This window comes from Ochlerotatus camptorhynchus, unplaced genomic scaffold (genome assembly GCF_037179485.1).
Source record: "Ochlerotatus camptorhynchus isolate MF236.1 unplaced genomic scaffold, CSIRO-AGI_Acam_v1.1 ptg000167l, whole genome shotgun sequence".
NCBI lineage: Eukaryota > Metazoa > Arthropoda > Insecta > Diptera > Culicidae > Ochlerotatus > Ochlerotatus camptorhynchus.
In genome coordinates, this window is record NW_027040657.1 from 857606 (window position 1) to 875293 (window position 17688).

Sequence of the window (17688 nt, forward strand, 5' to 3'; positions counted from 1 at the left end):
CTATCGTTTGTTATGATTATTCGTTATTGCCGTTTTTTTCGGGCTGAGGAAGTGAACCTTTGTCACCGACAACCGCAAATGTATTCACAGTAAATTCGTGAAAATGTAAGTTTTATTGTTATGGAAATGTAATCATTAACAGAATTGGGAGGAGGCTTGCCTTCTGGATAGGTGATTATGGATTAAGAAGGTGGGAGAATGAGTTCAAAAAATAAATAAATACAAAATTCTTTTAAAAGTCGTTTGACGATCACAAGACATAATCTGCATATGCGGGGATTTATTACAGATTTCGCATACAAACATGCATTTGGGTGTAGTGCCTCCATCCTAGTTCAACATTTAAATTTTCCACTTATCATTTGTTCATTTTCCTAACACTGAATGAATAGCATGGGTTACGTTACGCCCACGCCACCCCACAACACAACAATATCAATTTTCAGCGCTGTCTATTTTTCTGCAATCCAGACGTCGGCAATCTATTATTTATTTCTATATTAATTTAATGGAATTTGTTGATATGTGTAAGGCAAACAATCCCTGGCTTTTCCCTCAACCGAAAAGGATATATGCACACGGCGCACAACCTATAGTTCCCCGCTATCATATCCGTGTGCAGACGAAGCGTGACAATTTAGACGCCTATTGTTATCGTTGTTGAGTTCATAAATTTTATTGGATGAACGCAAATAATAAAAAAAAATCCATTCCACCGACGACGGCTGAGTGGGATGAAGCGAAGTAAGAGAGACAAGGGCCCACCACGCCGTGGCCGTTAGCAATTTTGGGAAATTGATTTCAGTAATTGAAAAAGAGTACCCACTCGCAGTTCGGAGGAAGCGTTTAATTTCGAGACGGGGCAAATTAAGAGTAAATTGAAAACGGTCTGCTCCGGCGAACGATGCCGCCGGTCGGTCTAGTGGTGGAGGGGTTATGTTTTTCGTTAGGGAGCTGCCCAGCGGATCTGGTTGATGCGTACGGTTTTGTTGGGCAATATCAATTTTAATTTTTATGTTTGCATATTTTTATGCCTGCAAAGGGCGAACATTCACGCCCCATGCGTAATTAAATGATAATCGAGGTGCTTAAATTACGGATATAGAAATCAACCCCCGGGGGGTTGGGCAGCGTTGTATTTTTTCCTGCAGGAAGGGTTAAGTGTAAACCGTGTCGAAGGTGGTGGCTTTAAAAGTAATTGTAATGGGAGAATTTTACTTAATTGATGTAAAGCGTTTGTATCACCAATGTTTTTCGCAATTTTCACTGCAGCACTCTGCCAGTGAATTTTAATTTTTAAATTCCCGATTTTCACTGGTTTAAATCCATTTTCCCTGGGTATTTATATCAGAATATTTAGTGAATTTTCATTTTGATTTCCCGGGGGTTTTCCATGTCATGGTAGCCAGCAAATTCTGATTAGCAATTCCAGGGCTGGTAGTGGGTATGTGTTGTAAAAGTAGTGACTTTAGTGATATTTAAACCATAAAAAAGTGACCATATTGCAATAATCGTGGGAATCCTTCCTCGACGGCATTTATTCGAATTATAGCCCTGCTGAAATCTGGGCGAGAGTGAACGCACTGAATGGCAAAAAAAGATCCGGCCATTCAAAATGCGAGCATGATAACGAGGGACCCCAGCATAGTCGCGAACAACCTCGCGGAATACTTCGAGGATTTATCAGCACTCCGACAATATAAAAGCACCTTCCTACGTAAAAATGTATTAATGGAGTCGCTGGAAAATTTCACGATCCCAAACGACTCCTGTTCGACAGCCATCAATCAGCCGTTCTGCATGGCAGAACTAAACCACGCACTGGCTAATGGCAAAGGAAACTCCGCTGGTCCTGATGATATTGGATACCCAACTCTAAAACAGCTCCCACCGAGCGGCAAAACAGCCTTCCTCAGGTTGCTGAATAAGGTCTGGCTGGACAATACCTTCCCATCAGAATGAATACACAGCCTTGTAGTTCCCATTCCAAAGAACGGTGTTTCCCCAGAGCCTTCCGTCCTATATCGCTCACGTGCTGTGCCTGCAAAGTGATAGAACGAATGGTAAACCGATGCCTGGTTGATTTCCTCGAAGAAAACAGCTATCTCGATAATCTAGTACCTATTTTTCTGCACTCGGCCAAATCTTAGGTGAAGCAATGAACAACGATCAACATGTGGAGATCGCCTCTCTCGACTTGGCCAAAGCCTACAACCGGACGTGGACTCCGGGAATACTAAAACAACTGGCTCAGTGAGGTCTCTCCGGGAACATCATGCATTTCCTACAGAATTTCCTTATGAAAAGAACCTTCCAAGTGACAATTGGGAATCACCGCTCGAGGATAGTCAGCGAGGAAACTGGGGTACCACAAGGGTCAGTCCTTGCCGTGACCCTCTTTGAACAGCATTTTCGACCAGCTACCAAAAGGTATTTATATCCTGGTGTACGCAGATTCCATCGTCTTAGTAGTTCCAGGTAAAAGTCCCCTTCTTCTAAGAAGCAGGCAGCATTAAACGCCGTAGTCCGTTGGACCGATTCAGTCGGATTCAATCTTCCTGCAGTAAAAAGCGTGCGAACTCACATCTGCAAATCAAGGCACCGGCCACCACTTCAACCGATCACAATCAACAGCCAACCGATTCCTTACAAGAAGACGATCCGGATTCTCGGAGTACGATTTGACAATCGACTCAGCTTCTTGGAGCACCTGAAAGATGTCAAAGAAAATTGTAAAGCTCGTCCTCCTGCGCACTCTCGCCAAACCTCATCGCAGCAATAACAGGGACATCCGGTTACGAGTCTCTAAGGCTATCGTGGAATCAAAGCTCCTCTACGGTATTGAAATTCTGTGTTCAGCAGCTGACACTGTGATAGATAAACTGAGCTCTACATACAACAATGCGATCCGAACCGTATCCAGTTTGTAGCCTTCCACACCTGCAGATGCCGCCTGCGTGGAGCTGGGGGTGCTTCCTTTCGCCCACGTAGATGCCAGCACGGTGTGCAAACGAGCAGTGAGTCACATGGAGATGGCATCCAGGAATGACGAGACAACCCTCGTCACAGAGGCCAACAGATTATTGAATCGATTCTGCAACTGTAACCTCCCACCCATATCCGAACTTCAACGCTGCGGTCCAAGAAGTTAAGACAATCATATTAGGAGTAAGTTCAGAACTGAATGGCTGCACAAGAAATATAGCGGACACTGCATTCGCTATACTGACGGTTCAAAAAGTTCCCTAGGCGTAGGCATTGGGATAACTGGTCCAAATCTCTGCGCTTCCCATCGTATACCTGATCTTTGTTCGGTTTTTACTGCCGAAGCCACGGCAGTATTCATTGCAGCCACTACACCGTCAGTAAACCCGCTCCTAATTTTATCGGACTCAGCCAGTGTTATCTCTGCTCTCTCTTCTGTACGCTCTCGTCACCCATGGATTCAGGCCGTACAGGACTATGCCTTGCCTAACACTGTCTTCGCATGGATACCTGTCCACTGTGGGATAAAGGGGAATGACGAAGCGGACCATCTGGCAGCCTCCGGGTCAACAGCGAACCATTTCGCAAATGAAGTCCCCAGCCACGATACCAAATTGTGGCTCAATTCTGTCTTTCACAACTCTTGGTCATCTATCTGGAATAATCGCACGACACTGTTCTTGCGCAAGATCAAGGGATGCATCCACAGATGGGAGGAACTCCCTGATCACAGAGAACAGAAGATAATATCCCGACTTCGCACCGGCCACACCAGAATCTTACACGACATGAGCGGCAGATCTTTTCATATAGAGTGCGACCTATGCCGGGTCCCTTTGTCCGTTGAGCACTTTCTCTGCGCCTGCCCAAAATATGCCGATCTTCGGGAAAAACATCAAATCGACCAGAAAAATGACGCCACACCTCAACGGATATACTCACCACATCATAACCACAGATTCAACCAATTCAACGGCCGTGTAAACTAACGGCAACCGAAGGCAACAACCTAATACACACGACAACGGGGCAGAATAAACAACGATAAAATTTAACGGCAAATGAAAATGAACAAGATTACGGATAACCAGCAGAACTTAACTAGTGATAACAAGCCCAGGGGGGCTATTGATTAGCCCTTTACTATGTTTAAAATACAACAAGAGATGAACCAGCCAACGGCTTAAAATCTCTATAATAAAGAAAAAAAAAGTGACCTTATTGATCAGAAAAATAATGGTTTAAATTTGTTCTCGAAAAATAAGTATGAATTGAACAAGCAAAAGCACGGTAAAATTCAAACTTCTACATCTAACTCACTCTGCACTCTTTTTTATCCCTCTATTTTTTAAACAAACAATTTACTATGTTAATACTGAGGCACAGACGTTCAAATTCACGGATTTAGAGAAATTCTGAATATTTTAAGATAATTAATTTTAAAGATTTGGCTTATAGATGAAGGTGATACTTAACGTATCACAAAGGGGAGGAACTGCAGTATAGAATTAAATGTAAATCTAAGTTAGCCATGAGTGTTTTAATAAAAAAAATCGTTCTCTTCTTTGTAGCCACCATAGCAGACTGGCGTCTCCATTTCTCCTAAAAATTGAATCTTCTGCAACAGCTCAAACATTGAAGAAATAACAACATAATACTGGGATCTGGACAATCTCTCTATTCACGGACATAAAACAAGATTTGAATGCGTCTAGGACTTCAAATCTCAATCGTGAAAATTAGGGATTTACGGATACATTTTAGAGTTATGGACTATTTTTTTTATTGCTGGGACTTAAAAATTCGAGATCACTAAGACAAACAACTTCAGAACATTGAGCGGCCTGAAATAGTTTTCTATATTTTGAACATATAGAATGTGAGTTCACAGTCTTTGAACAATTTAAATGCTCCTAAAACATAGAACATATGTTATGGCCATGGACATTTTTGAAGTAGGAATAAGTCTTTTGGCAACATATTGGAGGTGCAATTAAAAAAAAAACAAAACCGATCGCATTACGAAAAGTGGTCCGGTTTTGACCACATATAACTCTGTCAATAGTGGATGGATTTTAATTCTAAACAAGCCAATCGATTGTCCACTGTTGCAATGATGATCAAAATAATCACCGATTGCCTGCAAAAAGCGCTTTCCCTAACACAGATTTCAAAATCGAATTCCATCCGGTCTCACTGAACGGTGCTTATTCAATCACCGTGTGTGTGGTGGTGTCGGCCGGTCGTCATCAGCAGCAGCAGCAGTGCTTTCGGCACTTGGCGTTGTTCTCCAGTACCTACACAACGAAAGGCTGCCCGAAATTAGCGAGCTGCATCCCACATGAGCGTCCATTCACTGAAGGAGGAAGAAGCCTCACCGCTACTGATCGAAATCAGTAGCTCTTCGTGAGTCGCTGTGGGCCATCTATGCCAAGCGCGTCACCCTCGTTCCAAACAACATACAGCTTGCCAGCCTTATCCGTGTTGAAAACCCTAATAGCTCAGCATTAGTCAACATCTCGACAAAACAGTTCTTTTCAGGACCACCATAAATTACTGTTGTTTAAGAGTTAATTTTCATTGAACGTTCGCTCGCCTTGCTGCCAGCCGAATCAGCCCCAAAGCTCTTTGCTAATCTACCCAGCAAACAAACGTTTGTGATCAAATGCGTAACAGTATTGAAGTGGTACATAAAAAGTCTCGTAATGATCGAATACCACATAACCTTGTCAATTAACTAGAAACACTTCGAATTAAGGTAAGGTTTTCTCCAAAACGCTCGAAAAAAGCAAAAAAATCTAGAATTTATCGCAAAAATCTCACCATTGGAAATTTTTTGCAAGAATTTCCTCCAATCAATTTTCGCTTTTTTTATTATCTATAGAATAAACCAAAAATTCCGAGCGTTTTGTGCACGAAAATGCGTAATTTTGTCATCTGAAGACGAGGCGTTTTCGTGATGGGAAAAAGTGGTTTCCCTAACACAGTCGCCGAATATTGTTACCGAGCACATAATTCAACGTCAAATCGACGGTCGTGTCTTGGATACAATTTTATATTAATATTAAATTATATTTAGTTTAAAAAAACCTAGATTTGGAAATTTTTTTCCGTATTATCAGATCATTAGTACGGAAAAAAAATACAATACAATTTAATGGACTTAAAGCTTCTGTGACATGATTTTTTCCTGGGTGTTTGGACAGATACTAAAGCTACCGGATTGGTCCCCGTTTCATGAGTTGATGGGTCGATAGGTAGGGTCCAGGTGTGGAGCTACCTCCCTGGCGTCAGTACAGGGTGATTCAGAATAACTGTCACTGATTTCACAAATATGCAATTCTCAATAGGTAAAATGGGTATATGTTCAAGTAATTTTGTTTTAAGTGTGTACAAATATCAGCTTGTATTGATAGTAGGATTTTAAATTTCATTCGTTTGTGATTTGAAGCAGCCATTGACGTCAAAATGGAGCATTGCATACATCTGTAAAAACATCGTGTCTTATCTTTTAGAAACTGAAATCTCTTGGAAAGAATGTAACATTTATTTTTGCATTATTATAGATGTACAAAGGAACCATGCTTGGAAAATCCGTTCAATATCAGAGCTTAAACGCATCACCAGGACTCAAAAAGTGCTGGAACTAAAGCGTGCGTGCCAGCTGTGGTTATTTTTGTTGACAAATGTGGCTGGTAATTAAGGTAAAGGGAGAGAGATTTGAAATAAATTATGCTTAGTTGAAGGTTATATATGTAGAATATCTGGAATATAATGATATCAAAAATTTATGCAAGCGTTCAATCGTTATGACCATTTCTAAAAGGGACAGTTATTCCGAATCACCCTGTAGCACGGAAAACAAGATCGATGGAAAACAAATCAATGAAAAATAAATAAATAAAGCTAGCGGATGCCAAAAATTTTTCAAATTGCTGGCCTTTAAAAAAATATCGAGAGCTTGAAAATTTTCCTAGACCATTGAAATTTTAGGATTGGAAAACATTCTCGAAGTAAAATAGCCAGAATATTGGTTCTAGATTTTATTTTTTGAAGCCTCTGACAATTTGTGATAAGTCTATGACAATTTCCAGATCAAAAAAATAAAAATATTAGCGATTCAATTGTCTTTGTGATTCCTTTCATAATTTACTCAACACAGGATTTCTTTGTAATATTCTCAAAAATTGTATTAGAACCATTCTACAGAGCCCTTTCAGAAGTTCACTAAAGCAATTATGATGATTTATTATGATTATTATATTCCCTTGTAATTTTCTATACAACTTTAGCGAACTTCTCTGTAGAACAAAAAAAAAAACGTTGAAATCCACCCTAAGATTGCCCAACCACATTCAATGATGCTCCCAATAATTCGTCCAAATTTCTTTTCATAATTCTGTATAGAGTTCGCTTTAATTCTCCTTAGAACTCCCATGAAATTTACCTACAAAATGTGCAGAAATTGTACTCAGAATTATCGCCAGGGATCGTCTGGAAGCACGTGCACAGCTCATAAAAAAGTTTGAGCTTGCCCTTATTTATTTCGAGAACAAGAGACCAGAGACAGAGCACCATAAACATTTTGAGAGACGTGCGATGCAGAGAAGAGCGCTCAAGTATAGCACAACGAGAGCACACAATAAGCACAAGATAACCTCATTCCTTTATAAACAGTTCCAAAGTCAATGTAAACATACACCGCATTTTGAATGTTAGTTCCATAGCATGTCACAATATTATTCTTAACTTATACTTTATATATTGTTAAATTTTGGAATATAATTACATTTTGCGTGAGCGCACATTTTTCATCAGCACAAGCTCATCCCACGTCTCATTATTTTTGACGTGCAAAAACACAGATGTATATGTTTATTCGTCAATGCTGTGTGCTGTTCTCTATCCCTGATTATCTTGGTGGACTTATTCTCGGAATATCTTAGGAAAATATACTCAGAATTCCCTTGAAACACTTAAAGAATCCCTTGGGAATCGCATCCTCACAATAAGATTCTCTTGGTATTCTTCTCGGAACTCTCTTGAAATACTTTTCACTTGGAATAATCTTGCAAATTTCCTGGATTTTTCTCCAGAATAATTTTGGAACTATCCCCAGAATTTAATAGCCTTGAGGTTCTTCTAAAAATGTCTATAGAGCCCTAAGCAGCACCCACTACAATTTTTTCTCAGAACTTATTTGGAATACTTTTTAGAAATGGACATAGAATCTACTCTCAGTCATTATGGAATTATCCTCTGAAGTACATTACTATTTCTACTAAAAATTCTCCATAAATTTAACTTCTTCTTACAATTCCAGAGTGATTCTAGATTTGGGCGTAATTGGTTTTGTAAACAAGCATGTCTATTGCCAATTTCTTGCGAATAAAAGCTCAATCTCGCAAACAAACTATACCACATGATAGAGCATTCATTCGCACGAAATCGACAACAGACGTGTTTCCCGAGCATTTTTTTTTCTTTATTATAGAGATTTTTAGCCATAGGCTAGTTCATCTCTTAATTTCCCGAGCAAAGCTGGAGTTCAAATTAATATCAAAGTTTGTTGTTACCATGAAACTAATTTTGAATGCTCCAGCACTTAACGGTTAACACAGCAAAAATAAGAGCAAATTTCTACACTGTTGAAAAAACCGAAAACTAATCCTGCTTTCAATTAAATCAATTTGATTACTGATTTTGCATTCATAACATTTAACTGAATACGGGCCTAGCGTAAATGGTAAGCATCCATCCTTCTCACGCTGAAAGACTTGAGCTCAAGTTCACTCCAGTGCGCAGTTAACTTTTTAACAGTCTGAACACGATGCCTCCGGTAAAATGTGTAACGGCAAACTTGTTTGAAAAGTCATAGCTCAACAATTTATAGACGTATTCCAAATCTAGTAACGCCACTTGAAACAAAAAAGTTTAATAATTTATTCGGTATCAATAAATTTAAAATCCATCGATTAATTGCTGAGCAATGATTTGCCGTTACATATTTTACCGAAGGCATCGTGTTTGGAGTGTTAATTGAGAAGTACCAAACTAAATAGCGAAACATTGAATTTTTGAATCGAACCTCTCCGATTTGTATTAAACTTTGTTGTTAGTTCGAGGCAATGATCCACATTCTTGGCTGAAATTAGCCATTTTGGTCTTGTAAATTTTTCCAAATAACGTTCTTGCAATTTTTCAAAAAAAAAAGCGCGGAAACGGCACTTCTGATCGTATTGGCGTTTGAGACAATGTTATAGAGAAAAATAATACGTTTCTGGGAAAATTAACAAAGAGTTTGGTACTGCGTTCAACATGTGTCTATGTTTTAACTACCGTGAAAATTCACTCAAAACTATGTACTGGATTTGATTGGATTGTTCTCAAGCATTTCCTGTAATATACATAGCTTCATAGAGTTCATTTCAGTATTCTTCTACAATAAATAAGAGATTCTCTCAGAATTTCCAGTCTAAAATTCACTGTAGAACATTAAAAAAAAAAACTAAATTAAAATCTTAAAAGCCGGCGCCGATGGTGTAGTGGTAACTGCTTTCTCATCCTAATGGGTCTGGGTTCAATCCCAGCCGAGGTCGGTGGGATTTTTCTGAGGCATACAAATCTCTGGTCACGTCTTCCTTCGGAAGGGAAGTAAAGCCGTTGGTCCCGGCCCATGTATGTTGTGAATGGGTGCGATATCCTACGCAGGTGTGGAAGCTGCCTTCCTGCACATTCGGTTGCCGTCAATGGATGGCAATCGATGTTCGTCGGTAATTGGCACTAGATTGCGGAACAGAGACCGACGTTAAATAAATGAATGCATGAAGATCAGTTTTAAAGCTTTTTCAAAGAATTCACTTAAGCTTCCATCAATCGCTTGAATTCTCCTTACACTTGAGTTCTCAACACAATGAAGAAAATGAAATTCCCTGAATTCCAGAAATTAAAAAAAAGTTCCAGGTTCAGTGTTTGGCAACACGATATCACCAGCTCCACTTTCCACAGATAAGCACTAGTCTATTTTGGATTTTTTTCATGAAATACCACATGAAATACCACATAAAATACACCCCTCCAGTCCAGTACATTCTCAAATGGAATAGAGCTATCGATAAATTTTATGAAATACAAAAAAGGCAGAAATGGCGTGTTACCAAAAACGGGAAGATACCGTATTTTCCAAAATCCACAAATTTTAAACGTGGTAAGCGTCAGATAATAAGTTGAATCAGTAACCGTGATGTTACTATGATTGTAAGCGTCGTGTCAAGGAAACTGCAATCATCTTATCTTCATGGTGACCAGCAAATCTCGATTAGCAATTTCCAGGTTTTTCTCTTGGAAATTTGGAAATGTTAAGATCGCTATATACATTTGAAATAAGCATAACGCTGAATGCGATCGAGCCGAAGGTTAAATGGTTCATTTCTGGATCTTGAATTATTTTTCCTTAATCTTGAATTATTTTTTTTTTGTTTGATTTGTTTCCGTACTAAGTACCAAACGCCAGGGAGGTAGCTCCCACACTTGGACCCTACCTATCGACCCATCAACTCATGGACCTTGGACCATTGGCTTTACTCCCCGTGATCAAAGATTTTATGCATCATAAAATCCCGGCGGCGCCGACTGCGATTCAACCCTGGCCCTTTGGGGTGAGAGGCAAATCACGCTGACACGTTCGAAGTCTTCGCTTACAACTTTACAGGCTTTTAGTTGATTGAGAGTTCTTTTAGAATTATTCTAAAATAAGTTTGAAATCCTCTCTGGAAGTCCATTGAAAGTGTCTTTATAACAGTCCATAAATTATCTGTAGAACAGAAAAAAAAATATAAAATTCATCCTTAGATTCTCTTAGAATTTTAAACTCTATCTAAGAATTCGCTGGAGCTTTATTTTTTTTTTGTTTTGCTTGAAATTCTCCGTAGAGTTCCCATGCAATTCATCTCAGATTCTCGACCAACAATTGAAAAGGGCTTATTAACTTTTATGAGCACAACTTGTAATCCTTCTTCCCTGCCAACATCATCGGGCAAAGGAAATCTCCCACCGAGAATTGTCTTTAAATTTTGCTCAGAACTATCTTGGAGTTCTCCTATAATTTTTTCTAGAAATTGAATGGAATTCTCAATAAAACACTCTAGAAATTCCATTTGAAATGCGCATGGGATTATACTCGGAATTTCCTTATTATTATTTTGGAATTGCACATTCAAAATTCGCATCCCTTGGTACTTTTCACAAATCCCAGAATCCTCTTCACTTTTGGGAGTTCTAGTAAAAACTCTCTTAGATATTTTACTAAAGCTCCCTAGAAAATCTTATTGGAAATGTATTGGTGTTATCTCAAGAATTCATTTTAAAATCTGCACAAATTTGCTTTGGAAAAAAAAAACATCTAAAATTAACTTAATAGTTCTTCATAGTAACTGTATCCTGAAAATCTAGTCCTGTCCAAGGGTCTTGAAATCTTATTGTTTTCGAAGAGAAAACGAGGTATATTTTTTTCAGATTCTCAACTTTTTCCGGTTTTCCCGGTTCACTGGTCACCCTGTATTTAACATATGAAGCACTCATATTTAATCCCATTATAATTTTAAACCTTGAGCACATTTTGAGGCCCAGCTCCGCAAGAAAATTATTCCGGATAATACGCTTAACCAAAAGCTAATTCGCGGACGAATTCCTCCGATCGGAAATCGTAAAAACTGCGCTTTCACTTCTACAATTCTGTAAGTTAATTCCATCTAAATTGCAATAACAGCAACATTACAATACTAAAACTTAAATGAGAAGCTAATTTAACGAGCTAACCAGGTTTCCAATAAAGACCTAGAATACTCAATAAAGCCACTCAATGCTGTCAAGGCAATGTTTGTCTACGTATAATTTAGGCATTATTCAATCATAAAAGTACTACTCCGAGTAACAAAAAAAAAATCCTTCCAAGCAAAATCATTATCCTAAATTCTCATTTAGTTAGTTCTCTCAGCTTATGAAGCTGTTAAGAACACAATAAGGAACAATAATTAGAAGTATTCAGAAAAAAATCAGCATCCTTTCTTAAAGCTGGGTTTAGACAAGGCAAGTCAATTGATCAACTCAGTTGAAACCATGTCATTCAACTGGCTTGATCTACTCACTCGAAGTGAAAAAAAGTTGAACCACCAACTCTTCAAGCCAATTGAATTCAACTGATTTGATCAATGACTTGCCTTGTCTAAACCCAGCTTAACTCTTCACCATTCTTGCATTTACTCAAAGGCGCTCCAATGCGCACAAGGGATTGATTTTCGTTGGACACAGCTGGAGCGAGCAGACGTACCAATCTACTCGAAGGTTAAATTTTGTCAGACGCAATTAGATGTAACATCTATTAAGAGACGCACATGCCCATTAGCAGCTTACAATTTGCAACAACTAACAGCGTCTAGCGCCTATGGAAATGGATTTTTATCTCAGTTCAACTCAGGCATGCGAAAACACCCAGTGGGAGCTGAATTTATAATAGACTCAAAATCTTAGAAATACCGTTTTAGTTTAGTAACTTTTGCTTAACATGCAGAAATGCAACATCACGCATTGACAACCACAAGTTCGCAACTCTATTTAAAATTTGAAATGAAAAACCATCCTCAAGCTACACCGAGTAAATAAGATGTTTGAAACTTGCTAAGTCAGTCATACTTATTAATAAGTTTCTGTTATAAAGAAATATTTCCTTGAATTTGAGATAAACTTCCTGATTCTTCCTGAGATTCCCTGATTTTTCAGGTTCAAAAATGAATTCCCTGATATTCCCTGATTTTCCAGTTTTTTTCAGGCAGTGGACAGTTTGTTAACCTAGCAGTATCATTGAACTTTCAGGTGCAAATTTTACTCAATAACAAATATTCTAGAATTATGAATATTTTTAGATCTCCTTGTTTTATAATTTCTTGGTTTGTGGCGTTTGTTGGAAGCTTTTATCGCGTTTAAGGGGGTTGAAAATCCTTTTGTTTTTAGCGTTGTTGAAAAGATTAGCGTTTGAAAGTTTTGTCTCGCGTTTTACAGCTTATTTGGTGTAAAATCATTTAATTAGGCTATTAGTAAGAAAAAGTACCATCACATTCAACAAGAACCCACCAATCAACAAGCCCCATATTCCCACCCACAACCGGGTTCCTATTTTGCCAACTAAATCTTCATTATGATCCACAACCCGCTGAAAACCATCAACAAGCTCGGAACAGAGCGCTATTACAAATACAATTTAGCAAAACTCAACATATCGCGCCGCCAACAATGCTAGAGAAATATAGCCCCCCGGGACCATGGTGGTGTGGGGCGGCCGCCGGGAGAAGGGGTGTGGTGGAAAAAAGCGATAAATAAATATTATTTTTCCTCCCCAATAAAACAAACCATGTGCACGTGTTTGTGCGAACACACATTATGTTTGGCCATAAATCAAGTCGACAGCTTCAGCTTTCAGCTGGCTTCCCGTGTGCGAGCGCTTACTAAATACACTATTCTCTCCCCCCCCCCCCCCCGTCGTCGGGGTGTTGAAACTATTCCTAGCATGCACTTTTCTCTCTCTTTAAATGGATATTTTATTAGATGAAATTATGAAGCAAATGGGAGGCAATCGAGCGGAAGTAGGGCGGGCACTTCAATTAATACCTAGTAATCTCTTCCGATTCCATCAAACGCATTATGTTGGGAGTTAGTTTAGAGTGCTAGTTGAGAAAGGGATTGATTCAGGAAATTAACTACCGTCGATTAGAAGAGAACACTGCCGGGTAGCTTAGTAGTTTCGATCCGGTTTTGTGAAGGTAGGGCGGGGATGATTTATTAATTTGGTCCAAGGTTTGAGTAGTTTTCCCCCGGGCTTGGTTGGCTGCGATGAACCGTTCGTAAAAACTCGATTCAATTTGGACTCATTTGAATCGCAAATGCGATGGGGTGTTTAGGTGATGTCGGATCAATTTCGAGGAAATGTTTATCCGCTTAAATTACTTCCATGGTAGGGATTTGTGTAATTTGCTTGTTTGTTAGTTAAGAAGGATTAGATTGATGTCAAATTGCTTGCCATAAATTCTCCTAGCACCGAGGTGCATCAATTTAGCCCATTACTCACCTTGATCGCCCCGATCGCAGCCTGTTTGGTTGCGAACGTGACGAATGCACAGCCTTTGCTCTGTCCGGACGGATCCCGTAGCACCGTACACTCCTCGATTGCTCCATGGCCGGAGAACAGATGCCTCACATCATTCTCATTGTACTTTTTACTCAGCATACCAACAAACAGCTTCCGTTCTGAAATGGAAATTGAGAAAACAGAACCCAATATTAGAGCTTGACACAAAAGAACTAATCCTTCGTCGAACAGTGCCAACCAGAAAATTTCTAATTGGCACAAAGCTCATTGTTCTTTTCAGAGCTTTTTCGGTGCAGCAGAAGCAAAATTTTGTTGTGTCCAATCCGATTTTCTGCCCACACAAAAGTTCAAATCCAAAAACGCTCCTCGATTTGTTCCATTTAGTTCATTTTCTGTTCCAGTGCCAGGGAAAGTTCAAGTATCGAATTGCACCCCCTCTCGTTCTCTACTCCCATTACCTGCAGTGGAAACCTTTTGCAGCATATTAAAACTGTGAGTCTTCCCTATGTCGCCGTTCTACACCCATTCAGAATTGTTGTTCAGTTCTAAACAACAGACGACAGAACCCTTAGCAGCAGCAAGATGAAACTGCCGAGAGTTCAGTTCGAGTGAGCATATTCCAGTTTTCATTAACAACATACACTGCTGTGTTCGAAGGAAAGTGGCACTGTACCTGATAGGAAGCCCCAGGATTACCATTGTAGAAACCCATTCTCCCCCCGGCAGCCCACCATTGAACCCTCGTCGTAATCATAACCTAGGTTACTTTCTTATTAAGAATCGAAACCAACGTGGAAGGGAGCTTGCTGTTTCTGAAATCAGGAAACCCTAACCCGGCACACTGCTCTCTCCGCGTTCATTCTATAGATTCGTGCAGCTCAAGGACCGACTTTACAGTGAAAAGCTTCTAAAGCTCTTGAGAGATCACAATTTTCCCCCTCCCCCGCTTGCCACCACTGACTTTGGTGATTTTCCCCTGGTAATAAATTCGAGCGCAATCCGGTTTCCTACTATAGTCAGAGCCAGGAATTTCAACCGGAGAAAAAAGAGGACACCAGAAATGGGGGAGGTCGAGTGATAACGAAGCGAAGCTATCCTGGTAATCCGACGATACATGCATGCACTGACTGCTGCCAACCAGGAATCCTTGTAAACACTTGTACCTTTCCCTGGCCCGGTCGGTTGGTGGTGCTTTTAGACTGTATGAGTCAAAGGAATATCGTACTGCCTTCTGCTGCTACCAGTGTGTAGCTGAAGGGCTAAAAAGGAAATAAGAGGAGCAGAGGTGGTGTGTAACAGGGAGATTAGTGCCAGGAGGATGCTGTAATTCTGCAACTGAGAAAGAAGTGCTATTGCAATTGTGAGGACACTGATGAAAATAAGGTTCGTTAATGGCAGTCATTTTCCGTTGAAAATTTGATACTCTCCTTTTTACAGCACAGAGTCAACCAAAATTATACCAAAAAAATAAAAATAAAAACTTCAGACTGGATTCGAACCTTGGGGCCATAAAACTCCTAGTCAACATTAGACTATCAGTACTTGTTTTAAGACGGAATGCGAAAGGCGTATAGTGCGTTTTATGAACACGGTTTGACAGGTATGTGAGCAGTTCCACGCCAAATTACGAATCGGCAAAACTCGACCTTCTCCGATTTGCATGAAACTTTGCATAATTGTTTGTTATGGGAAATGATTCACATTTTTGCTAAAATTCGACCATTTTGGATCGTGTAAAATTTTCAATATGTCGTATTTGAAATTTAAAAAAAATAGTTGCATGAAATCTAAAGTTCTGATCGAAATGACGTCTGAGACACAGTTATAGAGAAAAACAAAAATATATCGATCAATAATTTGATAACTTATGGGATTGTACGCAATGGTAACGTAGGACTGCGTGGTCTTATATAATAAATCTTATTTGTGAACTGCAGCAAGAGCTTGTGTTTTGTGTAGGATTAGGAATCTGAGCGGTGTTCTCTCTGTTTATACTCTTTAGTATGACGCGCTTGACGTAGACGGCCCACAGCGACTCACGAAAAGCTACTGATTCCGATCAATAGCGCTGTGGCCTCTTTCTCCTTCAATGGATGCTCATGTGGGCTGCAGCTCGCTGCTTGCGGGGAGCCTTTCGTTGCGTACTGGAGAACACCACCACTCACCACGCGGTGCTTGAATAAACACCGTTTGGTGAGAGCGGATGGAATTCAACTTTGAAATCTGTGCTAGGGAAATCGCTTTTCGCAGGCAATCCGTGATAATGTTAATTATCATAGCAACAGTTGCACATTCTTGCAATTTTGAATAGTGACATCTAATAAAGTCTTAAATTTAAAAGATGCGTAGAAATATTTCTGACCGATTGTTGATATAATTATTGAAATTAGTCCAGGGGCAGCTGAGTTATTAACATTAAAAATCTCTCATAATTTTGTTACATGTTCCATTTTCGGTTTTCACAAAGTGTATCCCCATATAGAAGTCACAGACGTAGTCCTACGTCAAAACGGCCTTAAAAGTTCACGGTAGACACTAAACCTCTAAAACTTAAGACAATAGTACTAGGACTTTTTTCTTGCTAAAATCCCATCCTGGACCACTGTGCATAGTGGCCCAATATTTTTTTTCTTTTAGAATGTGATAGGGTAAATGATGGCTTCGGCACCCATTGACTGTTTTCGGCAACCAAAATTTAAAACTTAATTTCACGTTATGTTCCCACCAAAACAATTCACTGAATGTATTCAAACGATTCCACAGTCTATCAGGTTCTATCTGAATAAATTTATACGACTGAGCAAACCTGATATGCCACATATGTCTTTGAATGCAATATACACAGTCTGAAATTATTGTCAGAATATCGATTGTATTATTTAAAGGATTCCCGTTACTTTTTACTCAGAATTCCTTTGGAATTCTACTTCGCATGTTTCCATTGAATTCTCTAGGATACTTTAAGATTTCCCATGAAATTCTCCCTGACATCACTTTGAAAGTATCCTCAGAATTCTCATGACATTTTTCATAGAATTTGTTAAAAAATTTCCTCTAAACCCTCGTTAAAATTTCTTCTGCATTCTCTACGGGTCGTCGTCTTGGAATCCTACTTAGAATTTACTGGAAGCTTTCCTTACAATTCTCCGCAGATTTCAATTGAAACATCTTTAGGATTCTCATATAATCAGGATGTTCTCAGTATTCTTTGGAAGTTATTTTAGAATCACTTTGGAATTCATTTGAAGTTCTCCTCACAACTCCCTTGGAATTGTCCTTATGAATTATTCTCTGATTTCTCATCGAAACACCTACCAGTTTAATGCATGTCCAAGAGAATGAACATTTTTCCATTTTTACTTATAGGGTTAATGAACCAACTATGGCAAGTGCACCAGTTATGCCGTAATTATATATACACAGTGGATGTAGGGTGCTTCATTTTGAAAAAAAAAATCATTGCGATGATAGTTTTCTGTCGGTGTCGGTCTGTTTCGGTTGCATGTAACACTATTTGATATTACTAACGTTCGTATCGTCCCATATCTCTTCTAAACACCGAC

General features: G+C 39.2%; 1 protein-coding gene across 5 annotated transcripts in view; it reads right to left on the minus strand.

Moving 5' to 3' along the window:
- bru1 (bruno 1) overlaps positions 1-17688 on the minus strand; it is a 756396-nt gene that overhangs the window by 58046 nt on the left and 680662 nt on the right. For all 5 annotated transcript variants that reach the window (XM_065222372.1, XM_065222373.1, XM_065222374.1 and 2 more), the window contains one exon: positions 14105-14283. In XM_065222372.1, coding sequence (XP_065078444.1) covers positions 14105-14283 — 179 coding nt within the window. The remainder of the gene's footprint in view (positions 1-14104; positions 14284-17688) is intronic.